This window comes from Nesoenas mayeri (assembly GCF_963082525.1).
Source record: "Nesoenas mayeri genome assembly, chromosome: 17".
In the NCBI taxonomy this organism is placed as follows: domain Eukaryota; kingdom Metazoa; phylum Chordata; class Aves; order Columbiformes; family Columbidae; genus Nesoenas; species Nesoenas mayeri.
Window position 1 is genome coordinate 1852625 of NC_137565.1, and position 13509 is coordinate 1866133.

The following is a 13509-nucleotide window of genomic DNA, read 5'->3' on the forward strand; positions in this document are numbered from 1 at the left end:
TGAATTATTCTTACCATTTAGCAGCTTTTCTCTTAGAATAAGATTTCTAAACTCTGCTACGACAAGGTGAGAACATACTATTTTGCCAATGTATAGTGGTCAAATCAAGGCAAGAAAAGATTTAGGGACTTATTAGAATTACTAAAAGACCTGACTTTGTTCCAGTCACTAGGTAATACTGCACCCCAACAACACGCAGTTTTGACAGAAGCAGTGAGATACGCGATACACCAAAATGTTTATTAACACTGTGCCATGGTGCGCAAAAATTGATGCTCAACAGACAGCAAAATGACCAAAGCACTAAGCACCCAGTTAGACAGTTACCAAGTAAAGTCTTAATTTAGGAGGCAGTAGAGGACAGCACATGTATCCAGTTTCACAATATACTGAGAACTGTCAGCAATTAGCCTGCGTTCGTTTCCATCTAAGCACTCAATCTATTGATGTCAATAACAATTCCACTTCAGAAAACTCCAAGTTGCGTCCGAGGACTGTTACTGAATGGCAGCTGTTCTATAATACACCATCACTGGTTTTTCAGTCTATACTTTACATCTCTCTCCCTGCATCAGGAGGATTCTTGAGCACAGAGCTCTGTAGCTATGTGTATAGATCCACATCTCTTTCCTCAAGTCGTGCTCTCACCCTACACCTCTCTGCAAGAGTAAAATAAAAGAGCAAGAAATTAAAAATCGGATAAACTTTACCTGGGGGACTAAAGCTTGCTTTCCACTTCATCATCGCGTTTCCACGGGTGTAAAATTCCACCGAGCCTTCGCCTTCGTTTGAACAGATTTTGAAGCCACTGGAGATGACTTGTCCACCAGAGGCAGGGAGGAACTTGGCCTGCTGGTCTTGAGTCTTCCAGAAAAACGAAAACGTTACTCCTGAGGAAAGCAAGTGAAAGGAGGTTTGAATGGCAAAACCAAGGGTCATTAAAGATGTCCAATAGTGTAGAATACAGGGAGTGAGAACGCTTTCAAGACAGATCATCTGCTAGCATAAAAAGGACAGCGTTTTTAAAATCAACGACGCTCTAACAGTTTAAAACCAAATCAGTGTCTCTTAGTTTCACATCACATGCGCATACTCGGTGTGTAATTATTGCTTCCTAAGTAGCTTCTGCCAGTTAAAACAAAGTTCTTTGGGCACCAAAAGTAACAAAGTCATCGTTCCAAGCATGTTATTAAGTGTGTTTTCACACTCCAGTGCTCCAATAATTGCTGAAAACAACGAACCAATGTAAAAAAACTATAGGGACAGATGCAAGGTCACAGTAAAAATTCTGAGGTTCTCACACAAAAATCAAAGAATTCTTCCCAAAATGCAAGCGCAATCCCCCAAGTGCACATGTAATTAACTTTGTCCACAAATAATCCTGTTAAATTCTCAGCAAATTTTAGTATTATGCTGCCAAACTGAAGAACTCTTTGAATTGAACGTTAGCAAAGAAATACGGTTTCTGTAAGACAACTTGTCTGTTTAGTGACAGTTACCTGGAGAGGCTTGACTGAAACAAGTAGCAAATCAAGCCTCCTTGCACTCCAGGAGTTCACAGCGGCTCTGCTATAGAGGTTCTGCAGTCAATTGCGATTACAAAGGAAACGGCTCAACTAAACAGCTCCTAAAAACGTTAGTCTCAGAATTTATAGTACAAAGCACTAACGATAAAAACCGAGTTCAAGCAAGTCAAGAAGAAGCTTATGCAGTAAAGAAACAGGAGGTTTGGCCACAAAGAATCACAATGAATTAAGTTGGCAACAGCTCTGAAGATCACCCAGTCTAAACTGCCTGCTCAAAGCGGGGTTTATTTCAGAGCTTATTGCTCAGAGCTCAGCTGGGATTCCACTGTCACCACAGGAGGAGGCTGAGCAGCCCCCACCCACACTGCAAAGAAACTTTTATCCTTGCATCTAAACAGCATTTCTGGTGCTTCAATGAACCTGCATTGCCCGTCACGTTTTCATTGTGCATCTCCAAGATTGTTCAGCTCCATCTGTTTCTGTATCCGCCCATCAGGTAGGTGAGGGCAGTCCTCAGCATCCCCTTTTTGTCACAGTGGAAGGAAAAGCCTCAGCCTTCCCTCCCGTGTCACAGAATCCCAGAGTGTCAGGGGTTGGAAGGGACCTCAAAGCTCATCCAGTGCAACCCCCCATGGAGCAGGAACACCCAGATGAGGTTACACAGGAAGGTGTCCAGGCGGGTTGGAATGTCTGCAGAGAAGGAGACTCCACAACCCCCCTGGGCAGCCTGGGCCAGGCTCTGCCACCCTCACCATGGAGAAGTTTCTTCTCAAATTTAAGTGGAACCTTTTGTGTTCCAGTCTGAACCCATTACCCCTTGTCCTATCACTGGTTGTCATCGAGAAAAGCCTGGCTCCATCCTCCTGACACTCCCCCTTTATGTATTTATAACCATTAATGGGGTCACCCCTCAGTGTCCTCTTGTCCAGCTCCAGAGCCCCAGCTCCCTCAGCCTTTCCTCACACGGGAGATGCTCCACTCCCTGCAGCATCTTGGTGGCTGCGCTGGACTCTCTGCAGCAGTTCCCTGTCCTGCTGGAACTGAGGGGCCACAACTGGACACAAGATTCCAGGTGTGGTCTCCTCAGGGCAGAGCAGAGGGGCAGGAGAACCTCTCTGACCTACTGACCACCCCCTTCTAACCCACTCCAGGTCCCATTGGCTTCCTGGCCACAAGGGCCCAGTGCTGGCTCATGGTCACCCTGCTGTCCTCAGCACCCCGAGGTCCCTTTCCCCTGCACTGCTCTCCAACAGGTCATTCCCCAACTTATACTGGTGTCATCCCAGCCTGAGCCATCACTGGACTCACTCTGGCTTCTCAGCACCTCTGGGATGTCAGGGGACAGAAATGGGACACGGTACTTCAGATACACTCTGCTGAGCACTGAAGAGAGGGGATTATCGTTTCCCTTCACCTGCTGACCGTGCTCTTCTGACACATAGTCAAAATATCTGTCCGGATGATGTTAGTTAGCAGTTCTGCTGCACAGGCACTGTGAACTCTGCCAATGTGCTACCAGAGAGCCCAGCACAAGTCAATGATGCCCTCAAAATATTATGTGCATTTCTTGTTAACACCATTTTTTTAAACGTTTCATAATTTTATGATTAAAGATAGAAAAGCCTCAGCTCACCACTGTCAGAAATATTCTACCTCCCCGCCCTACTCTCTGAAACATATATTTTTTAATATTTCACACGTTTTTTTGTCCTAATAAATTAGCAAAAAAAAAAAAATTTAAATCATTGCAGAATAGATAATTTAGCTACGTAATATCTTTCTGTCTAACTGATCTTCCTGTTTATCCTCATGACAGCACCCATCAATTCACATGATCTACAGACCGTTCCCTAACTGCTTTATCCATGATAAACTAACCACCACGGAGATGCTAATCAATTATCATTGGCCTCCTAGAAATCAATTAGTATATGAACATCATCCATCTCAATTTGCTAGAACTTGATGGATGTGTGTTTAGAGCTCTAAATGCTGTGAACTCCCACCTGAAAGATTTAAGGTCTGTTCTAAGCACGTTGCGATACTTTAGTTGGCAGATAAGCCCAGTTCATATTCCCACTGAAAGGGCCACCAAGCCCAACCACCTTCCCCTATTACTGATGGTTATTTTTTTCACCTGCTACAGTGATTCAGTATTTATTGTTTATATGATTTCTCCTTTTCACATTTTATCTGCTGAACATTTCAGTGGTTTATTTTTTCAATGTTCTTGTTTGTGAGATACTGTGAGTGCTCCGGTACCATAAAAATCATTTATTCTGATTATTATGTTATACTATAGATGTAGAAATAATACAACTTTGTGATGATTTTTTTTCCCAGTGGTACGAAAAAATATGAAAGATATCATATGTATCAGAAAATCTGCCTATAGTAGGACACTCTATAACTTTTGTTAATACTCTCAGGTTATATCCAGGTACCATCTGCTTTCAGCAGTCAACACTCCATTGTTTTAAAAGTCAATGAAGAATAACGTCAAGCTGGAATTTTTGACAGTTTATTCCAATGAGGAAGGAAACTATCATTAAATTACATAGTTTGACAGCAGAAAGAATCCAATAGTAATTAATGAATTTACTAACCTTCAGGTCCACAAACTTCTGGATTACTAATGCAAGAGTTTTGATAGCTTCCAAAGAAGAGAAAGGTAACGCCTTTCTTTTCAGTGACGTAAATTCCTTTGTTCACCATTCCTTCTACAATATCTAAAGGAAAAGCAAAATGTTGTTTAAGATTTAGATAAACCCAAACTCCTTGGAAACAGGTTTTTAACAGCCCCCTACACCTCACATGCTTATCTTGTCCTAACTAGAGCTTTGCTTTGGTTTGGTGGTGGGGTTGTTTTTGAGTTCATGCCAAATCTCAATACAAACATCACAGTTTTCAGGTATCCCCCCTCCCTTTAAGAAATCATCAAGTTCTGCCTCTAATCCACAGATAATATTTAATTTCTTTTACAAAATTGAGTGTGTATTATGGGGTGAAGCAAACACTTCTAAGTTCTTCTCAAATCACTTGAATTCTAAATTAATCTAGCCAGAATAAATCCCATAAGGTAATGCACTTGTGTTTCCACAGCATTTCCTTCGCCGTTGATGTTACTCTCTTTAATGTTCATATTGAATATATCTTATTATGTGAGAACTGTGAAAATTGTCTATAAAGCAGATAAGTGGGGATTGAGAGTAATTAGGGTCATTTGAAGTTCATTATTAATACAGTTCACATTTGCCAGCATACTTTTACTGTTGAGTAGAAAAATAGGGGGTTTAATATTCTGTAGAAAGTTCCTAGAGTCCGAGCAGTGCAAATGATGCTCCCACCATTTCCATCTTCCTCCTCGGGTCAGATTTGCCAACAACTAGATGTGAGTTAATACCTAAATGTAGAGCGGACAAGGTCCTATTTCAATTGCACCTTCATAAGTATAAATCCTAGCGATGCCAATTAATCGACTTTCAGCTGATTCTGGTGTAGATGTCAGTAGTTCCAAATTTGTCAGGTTTCTGCCCAAAAAGTTGTCATTTTCTGTTCTTCCTTTTATCTCCCGGTGTAGTGATGTACAGAATAATAATAAAAAATCATTAAAAGGACATAACTCTGCAGATTGTTGCTTGTCCTTTTCTTTAACATGTTAAACAGAGATGTCATAATTGACAAGATCTTACTTCTAGGCTTTGCAAATTTGCTTTTATTTGTTTTTTTTTAAGGTGTCCTTAAAAAATTACTATGAAATGTTGAAAAACAGATGGCTTGTGTTTCCTTTTAACCTCAAAAGAAAAAGCTCAACCTATTTGCTCTTATACGTTCCTCTGAAATGTCATCTCTGTTTCTTTTGAGCTCTCTCTCTATATTTTATGTTTTGGAGAAGCACTGGGACCCATCCTCCCATGGGCCGCTTGAACCAAAACAGCGTTAACTTTGAATCCAATGTTACAAGAACCAGCCAAGCTTGACAAATGCAGAACAAAAAAAGACATAAATCCTCACCTACAGTTGCAGAGAAGTTAGAGTAGGCAGAGTCATTGGTATATACAAAGGTAGAGTTATGGGAAGGAAGCACAGTGAAGTTGTGGATTCTTAGAGCTGGGTGGAACAACAAAAGAAAATAAGCAAATGAGCAAAACAATGATTAAACAATCAGTAATGAAATGACCAGTTCATATCTCTCAACACAGCACACATCACACACATCAACACACAAGCACCGCTCCCAAGGACGCGTGTGCACACAAATGCTGTGCTAACTACACCAGTGCAGCAAATGGGGTATTCCTAAGGTTTAGGGGTTGTCTAAAAAAAGAGAAGACGAGGCTGAGATCTTGTTGGTCTCTGCAAACACCCAACAGGAGGCGCAGAGATAGCGCCAGGCTCCCTCAGTTATAGCCAGTGAACAGAGCGGAGGCAATGTGCACAAATTCAAACACAAGAAATTCCATCTAAACATAAGAAAAAACCCTGACTATTTATATCTGATTATTTTATTCTCTAGTATTCTTTTTTTTATTTTGATAATTTAACAGTATTTTGTGCACTGTCGTTATTTACCCTGGGCAGGCAAATAGAGCTTGATGGGAAGCCCATGAAAATAAATAGAGAAAGATTGATTTGGGATTTAGCCTGACTGAGCTCACAGAAGGGAGAGGTAAATGCTCTTAAAAATATGGAAAACACCTGCATACACAAAAGCCTCAGGACAAAAATGCATGAAAAATGGGTGGTCAGCTACAAAAGCCGAACATGGCCACACGTTTGTTCGTTTGCTATATTTCAAGTTGATTGTGTCCCTGCTGTGATAACCAACACATTAATTTGCTGACACTCTCACAACACAAACACCTTGAGAGATACAAATCTGGCTTCACACACAATGACTACAACAAGTGAAATGGATTAACATGACGGACAGATGATGATGCTTCAAGGATTTAAGAGGGAAAACACTGAATGAAAATAATTGCGTGACATGATGAGTGGAAAAAAGGCTCTGGCAATAAACAGAAGAGTTGTCTAATCAGAATGGTATCAAAAACAAGCAAATTGTCACCTGCATTAGATTACAACAATAACGAAAACGTTTATATCAAAGTCAGATAACAGATACATCCAACTTCAGCTGGAGGCAGTTGAAATAATATCTGTGTATTATAACACACAATATAAGCAGCTAAGAAGAATTTGAACTATGCACTACAACATTAAGGAAATAATTCAAATTGCCAGAATTGCACTGCAGGGAGAAAGGCTTTTGGATATTGGCATCCTTGGCAAATAAGAGTAGGACAAAGTCCTCCAAACATTTTTCAGCAAAGTCATGCAGCTGGCTCATTTATAAAGATATTTAACACAGTGTCATTCTAGGAGCCAAAGGAGGTTGCTCACGCGAGCCAGTCCCATTCCTGTCAACAACGGCTTGCAGGGTCAGGAGTTTTATACATTCTGCTTCATCTCTTTCAAGGTACTACTGAAAAGATTTCTGAACTTTGAGATAATGTAATTTAACATAATTTGAAAAACGATCTAGCACCAGCTGTCATTTTCCCAGGAGCTATATTTTATATATCACTTTCAAAATGACCCCGTTGTAACACGGACGCCAAAGCAGCGCGAGATATGGAACGTTCTGCTCTTCTTGAAACCATGTGAAGTCCAATGTGAGAAAATTACTTTAACACAGTGTGAGAGAATCCATGTTAACTTTTTGTAAGCCAAATTATGAATCTATTGAAGTCAACGGGCATGCTGCCATCAGCCTCTAATGGGAGCAGAATGTTGCCCAGATTTATTTCTGGTCAGTCCGTTCCATTCCTTTAAGAAACTTTGTGGAAAAGATGGGTCAAAGTTTAAGCTTAAAATACTTGAACACCTCTGGAATAAAAGGGTTTAGATATTTATGGATCTTCTGCCCACTTAGGAGCAGAGTGATGTTGCCATTTTTGTGTAATTAATAGCAATAACTTTGCACTTCTCTAACACTTTTCATGTGCGGTTGTAAATGTCTCGAGCTCCTGATTTAATCTTCTGCGGGGTTCTCTGGGTGAAGATGTTGCAGCCACCAGCAGGTTCCCTTGCACCAGATTGGAAAAGAGTTTGAACTAATGCTGCGATACCGCTTGTAAGGAAATAGCCAAAAGTACCAAAAAATGAGTGAGAAGCTTACACTTCTCTTTCTGTGAATACTAAATACAATTTCAAAGAGTACCTGAAGAATCTGGACATTTAACTCCTTCCGAAAAGCAAAAAGCAGCAGACACTGCTGGCACAGCCAAAACCTCAGTCATGAGTGTATTAGTGCATGTAACGCATGTAGCAAACCAACTAAAAACGCGATTTCAATGACTCTGTGGATCATAAACCTTTTCTCTTTATAACCTTAACAATGCTTAGACAGCCCATAAAGTGTCTGAGAATACTCTATAAAAACCAGTTCACAAATACATTATCATTTGGTCATTGGAGCACTGCAAAAACATTGACTAAAAAAATCTCAACTGCTGTGGTACAAAACCCAACCCCTTCACGTCTCCTGCTCCCATCTACTTACAGACTGACACAAATACTTATGTTATTGCCATTGTCAAGGAATCCTTTGTCTACCTCCATTCGTATCCCGAAACTCATGAATTCCATCCACATCTTCCAACGGCCAGTAATGGGAAGCTGAGGCGAGAACTTTGAACCCTTCCAAGAAACACAGATGAAAAAGTTATTAAAGGAACACCCAACAGGGACTGTAACAAGTCTCTACAGGAGAGAACGATAAAGGGGTTCGATAGGTTAAAAAAAACAACATATGTCATGTAAATCAAGTACTACACATAAGCAAGTCCATAAATCAGAATGGCAGAGGAGATTGAAGCCAAATACCTGATTGAGCACTGAGGAAAACCTGGGTTTAAATCTCAGCTGATTTTTGTTCTAATTGCACTCAGAACGTGTAATGATCTCTAACTAGATCTCTGCTGGTGTACCAGGCAGCATTTGTTGATGTAACAGTTGAGATGATATTCGAGAGTCATTTTAAGATGTTACCAGCCAGTGGTCGGTAGAAAGCAGCAGGAAGGGAACACATGGGGAGCACTGAGCCCCTGCACACACCGCTCCAGCCTCCTCCAGGGTAACCCAACCTCCACAGCTCCCAGGAACCTGCCCCTCTTTCCAAACCTCGCTGGAACACCAGTGCAACACCTCCGGGTTAGATGGATCTATGAGGTTCTTTCAACGTGTATGGAGATACACTGGGCAGAGCCGGTGAGGAGCAGCACTCGGTGCCAGAGGTGGATGGGGATCCAGGTGTCTGTATGATTGTTCCTGCACACTCTGGCCCTCCTGATCTCTCCAGATATCTCACACCTTAGCAAGGTCACATAGCAGAACTACACCCTTTCACAGAAGGAATCTGATGTTCCACAAGAGAAGACATTCCGGAACATAAAGCAGCATATGGAAGAGAGTTGACTCCTCCCCATACAGCATTAGCTGCTCCTTCAGAACCTTCTCCGCTGCACGAAAATGAGAACAACTCCATGGAGCTGGTGGGAACGTTTTGTTTTCCTAAACATCCTCCTTAGCAACAGGTGGAGAAGCTGACAAAGGCAAAACATCAGTTGATTTCCATTGACAGACTTATCTCTACAATCTAATTGATGAATTTGAACGGATTTTAGGAGATGCAACTACACAGCCCTGACCCAAAGTAGGCTGCCCAAAGCAACCCAATTCTGTGTTAACAATTCTGTTTGCAGGGCAGAGCATTAATAATGTAGGAAAAAATGAATGCAATTTATTATCTTGTTAGCTGCAAGAAAACCTTTATTCTCACAATAATTATTTTAACCAGCTGTGCTGAAATAAATTTGGAATCTCCCATATCTAAGAGAGTTTTAGAAGGTTGATACAGACAGACAGAAATTTTACTGTGAATGCAAGTGAGAATGTGTTCTGTTCGCTCTCATGGCATATCATCCTGTTATTAATAGTTTGAGTTAATCTTTTCTTTAGGAGAGAAGGAGACAGGGAGAACAGACGGCAGGGACACAGAGAGCGCAAGTATTTATATTGCAGCATATCTGGAGCTCTTTGCCCTACAATCATTTTTCATTCCCAGGCAATATTTCAAGAACCTGAGGTGCGAAACGTGCAGAGATAAGTTTCTTACAAGCCGCTTCAGCCATCACACACCACACAAAACTCCCCACACCTCCTGTGCAAACTAAACCACATCATGGGCAGCATCCTTTGACATTTACAGCCTATCCCCACACCGTTCTTCACTCTTGAGATCAGCTTGATGACTATTCTATCATCCTGGATACAAACACCATGGATATGATGGTGCAGAGAGGATCCTAAGGGTGCGAAGCTGATAAAAATCACTAAACATCACAAGCAGCAACTGCAGATCTGAGAGCAGGGAATGAAAAGCAGCTCTGCCTCTTGTGAGGATACACAAACTACTCCAGACTTGCTTCCAAATTCAAGTGTACCAAAGATACCTAACCAATGATTCATAATCGACCAGGACCTATTATTAGCCTACCTAGCTAGAAATGTGTGCAGTTGACACAGAGGTTTTCACCCAGAGAGGGAACATGGGGATCAATAGGTAGGATGGGGCTGAGGCACAGAGGAAGTCCTGTGGCTATAGGTTTCCTTTGAATATTTGAAGGATAAAGGCAGAATTGCTAACAAAAGGACAAAGCTGCTGCCAACATAAGAGAGTAACGACACAGAATAAGCAAGTACAAAACCCAATCTGAAAAATTCCAGGCAACCAAACTCAACTAAGCTGAGCAAAGCAACACGCACTGAGGAAATGGGATACAGGAACGAGGGGGTTGCGTTTTACATAAACTACATCTGGGTATGCGCTTAGTTCCATCTTCCAAGAACGTATTCTGGCTGCTGCAGGCAAAATGAAAGTTTCTGTGATATTAAGAACACCCACATTTGCAACCTGTGCTAAGGCACCTCCAGCACAGCGCCAGCTCCACTTTGCAGAGCACCGAACGTGTCTGCTGTTCCACAGTGGGCTCCAATGCAGATGTTTCTTCCTCCCATCAACATCTCTTTGTATTAGGGGAGAAAAGAATAAAGTTCATATGGGAAAATAGAAAAGACAAACCCCAGGAGAAAGTGATCTGATGCTAAAAACTGTGTCACAAGTATTTTAGTGGTAGTAGCAGCATCATGACAAAGGCATTGCCAGGGTTGGCATCAAACAAACTCATAAGCAGAAGCTGGATTCTAAAGAGCTTACACTTAAAAGGTAAAAAATAAAGAGGGAGCAGGGGGGGAAATCTATAGGAAGTGAGATTATTTCATTGTTTTTGAATGAAGGTAGAACAAAACAACCTAATAGAGCCGAAGCTGTTGCAATAGCAAACAACATGGCTTTTCCGCGTCACTCTGTGTTTTACTTTGAAAATAATTGCATATGGTTGAAACTTAAAAGCACAAAGCAATATATGAATTGGCAAAGCAGTAAAACTGTACTTGTACACCACCATGAGGCTTGAGGTTAAACTATTTATATAGACAGCAGAATTCAGTTGCACACACAGACCCCAAAGAATCTGTGAGTAAGTTTTTTTCTGTATTGGAAGCAGATGAAAGATCCTTAACATGTTCTATAAGTGATCAGAAGTTCAGCACAGAAGGTGCGAGGAGGGGGGATGAGCTGAAATCGTGCTCAGTCCAGTGTACTAACTGCATATCAACCGTAAATCAATGAGCTGGAAAGGCTGAGCACTGAGAAAGAAAATAGTCCATGTAGAGGTGTCATTGGAAACTCCTGCTCAAACAAGCAACAAACACATTGTATATAGGATTTCTCTACGTAACGAGTATTTTTCTCCCAATACATTTCTATGCAGAATATTGAGTAGGTAGGTTACAGAATTTAAAATGACTGGGACATTCTGACACTGCAGACTTGATTAAAGTTTTAATACAGAGCTGACACTCAAATGCAGGACCACAGGTTTTTTGGTTTGTGTTTTTCATTTCCTAGTAGCTCCAAAGAAGCAAATAAATATGTAAGTACATTGGCATAAAATGTAAATAGAACATTGCTTACCTGGGTGTTTGGGGAGCTGGGAAGAGTTTCCAGACACCTGCACAAGAAACATTTACATAATGAGACCCAGTGTGGCAAAACTCACCAAGAGGAACTCAAATGTATCTCAATACTGCCCAAAGTCAGAACATTACCTGATACTTGTACTGAAATAAAATCAGCAAAGAATAACAACAACAGAGCAGAGATAACAAATTCTCCATGGTGTATCTAAGGTTAAAAGTACAACTGAAATCAAATTCCTGCAAGATTGCAGTCATAAGGTTTCTTTTGCTACTTTCGGTGTGAAAAAGGACATTTTCCATGCAGGTACAAAAAGTCCATTCCTTCAGGGATGACAAAATATCCTTCCAGAGCCTTTGAGTAGTATTTGCTTGCTTCACACTTTGATCTCTTCATTTAGCTATTAATAAATCACCGCGACCGGAGGAAAGTTAAAAGCAGCGCATCAGATCCGAAAGTTGTTCTGCTCCGGGGAAAGGAGTCAAAAAGTTTGTTACGATCTGTGCCAAAAAGATTTTGTTTTCGGCTTTCTTCCTATGGTTGGCTTTTCCTTTCAATTACATTCACGCTGCAGGAGATCCGAAGCCAGTTTTAGTTTTGCCAGCAAGAAAATGAGCTTCCTTAGAGCACACAGGGCACAGACCTCACGATTTCCCCAGGAACGGAGCTGGACAAGCTGCTCCCTCCTCGCCGTCCCGCTCACGTTTGCACCTCCATCCAGACCCTTTTGGGTGGGGAGCAGCTGGGGGATGGCGTCATCCCTTCTTCTCAAACTTTGTCCCATTCTGGGACTCTATTTATACAGCGCTGCGCTGGCTCCGCTGGGTCCTAACGCCGGCCGGCAGCAAGCGGAGAGCAGCGAGCTCCGGCACGCAGAGCGGCGCCCGCTGCAGCCTGCGCCCGGGGGAGCGGCCACAGGGGGGGCTCAGCGCTCAAAACAGGGGCTTGGGCAGAAATTTGGGGAGGAAAGCGAAGATCTGCTAAAAGAACAGATCGTATTTCTGGCTCAGGAAACATTGCTTTAAAAAAAAACAACAAAAATACCGATTTAAATCACATGGCACTCTGAGGAATTAATTTGACTGTATCTCTATCGAGAGTAGGAAACTGAGTCATTTCACTGATTTGCTCGAAGTTGCACAACCAGTAAGAGAATTAGGAAAAAACTTCTATAGTTGCTACTTTAATTTCTTTGTATTAAAAAATACTTGCATTTTCTATTAAGAGCCTCCCAGTTACATTCTGAACTAGGTCACAAGTATTAACCATCACTTTATATGTAAAATAGCAGCTAGAACTAGTTGGTATTCCTCATGTGCTCTGCTCCTCTATGGTAAATGCTTGTTTTCAGTTCTAAGTTCTCTTTTATTATGAAGGAAATAAACTGAAAGAGTAATATTTTAACATTTTACAAGCTTTCCATCCCTGTTCATCCCTCCCCTGCATTTCCACGTCAACCCCCCCTTCATCCTCACACGGCCCATTTAAAGGTGACGTAGGCAAGATGAGGAACCAAAAACCTGAATGGGACCACGCTAACATCTCAGCAAAACTCAAATTACTTCATTTGCCTTTTGCCAAAAATTCTGCCAATACTTTAAACCTTATTTTCAGCCCCAGGTGCTTACTTGTGCAGTGAAGCATCCTCTGCCTTATCACAACCTCTGCACCAAGCTCTTGGCTGGAGTCACCCATCACTTTTAGGATAAAAGAGATTTCCATCAACACTTTATATAGGGCTCATATAATGGGAAGCCCAACACATGGCAGTAGCTGTGGCTCCGATTTACCCAGCTGGCTCCCCAGATCTATAATGAGCTTCCAAAGCTGCTGGTAGTAATTAGCTCCTTGCAAGTGACTGGTTGACTAGATGGTACT

At 41.6% G+C, this 13509-nt stretch overlaps 1 protein-coding gene across 1 annotated transcript in view; it reads right to left on the minus strand.

Annotated features, from left to right (window-relative positions):
- Positions 1 to 11888, minus strand: part of ADGRD1 (adhesion G protein-coupled receptor D1) — a gene marked incomplete at both ends in the record, with an annotated part of 115518 nt that extends 103630 nt beyond the window's left edge. The window contains 6 exons of the mRNA XM_080355477.1: positions 711 to 890; positions 4133 to 4255; positions 5541 to 5636; positions 8148 to 8231; positions 11629 to 11665; positions 11763 to 11888. Of these exons, the coding sequence (XP_080211603.1) occupies positions 711 to 890; positions 4133 to 4255; positions 5541 to 5636; positions 8148 to 8231; positions 11629 to 11665; positions 11763 to 11888 (646 nt within the window). The remainder of the gene's footprint in view (positions 1 to 710; positions 891 to 4132; positions 4256 to 5540; positions 5637 to 8147; positions 8232 to 11628; positions 11666 to 11762) is intronic.
- Between the last annotated feature and the right edge of the window lie 1621 nt (positions 11889 to 13509).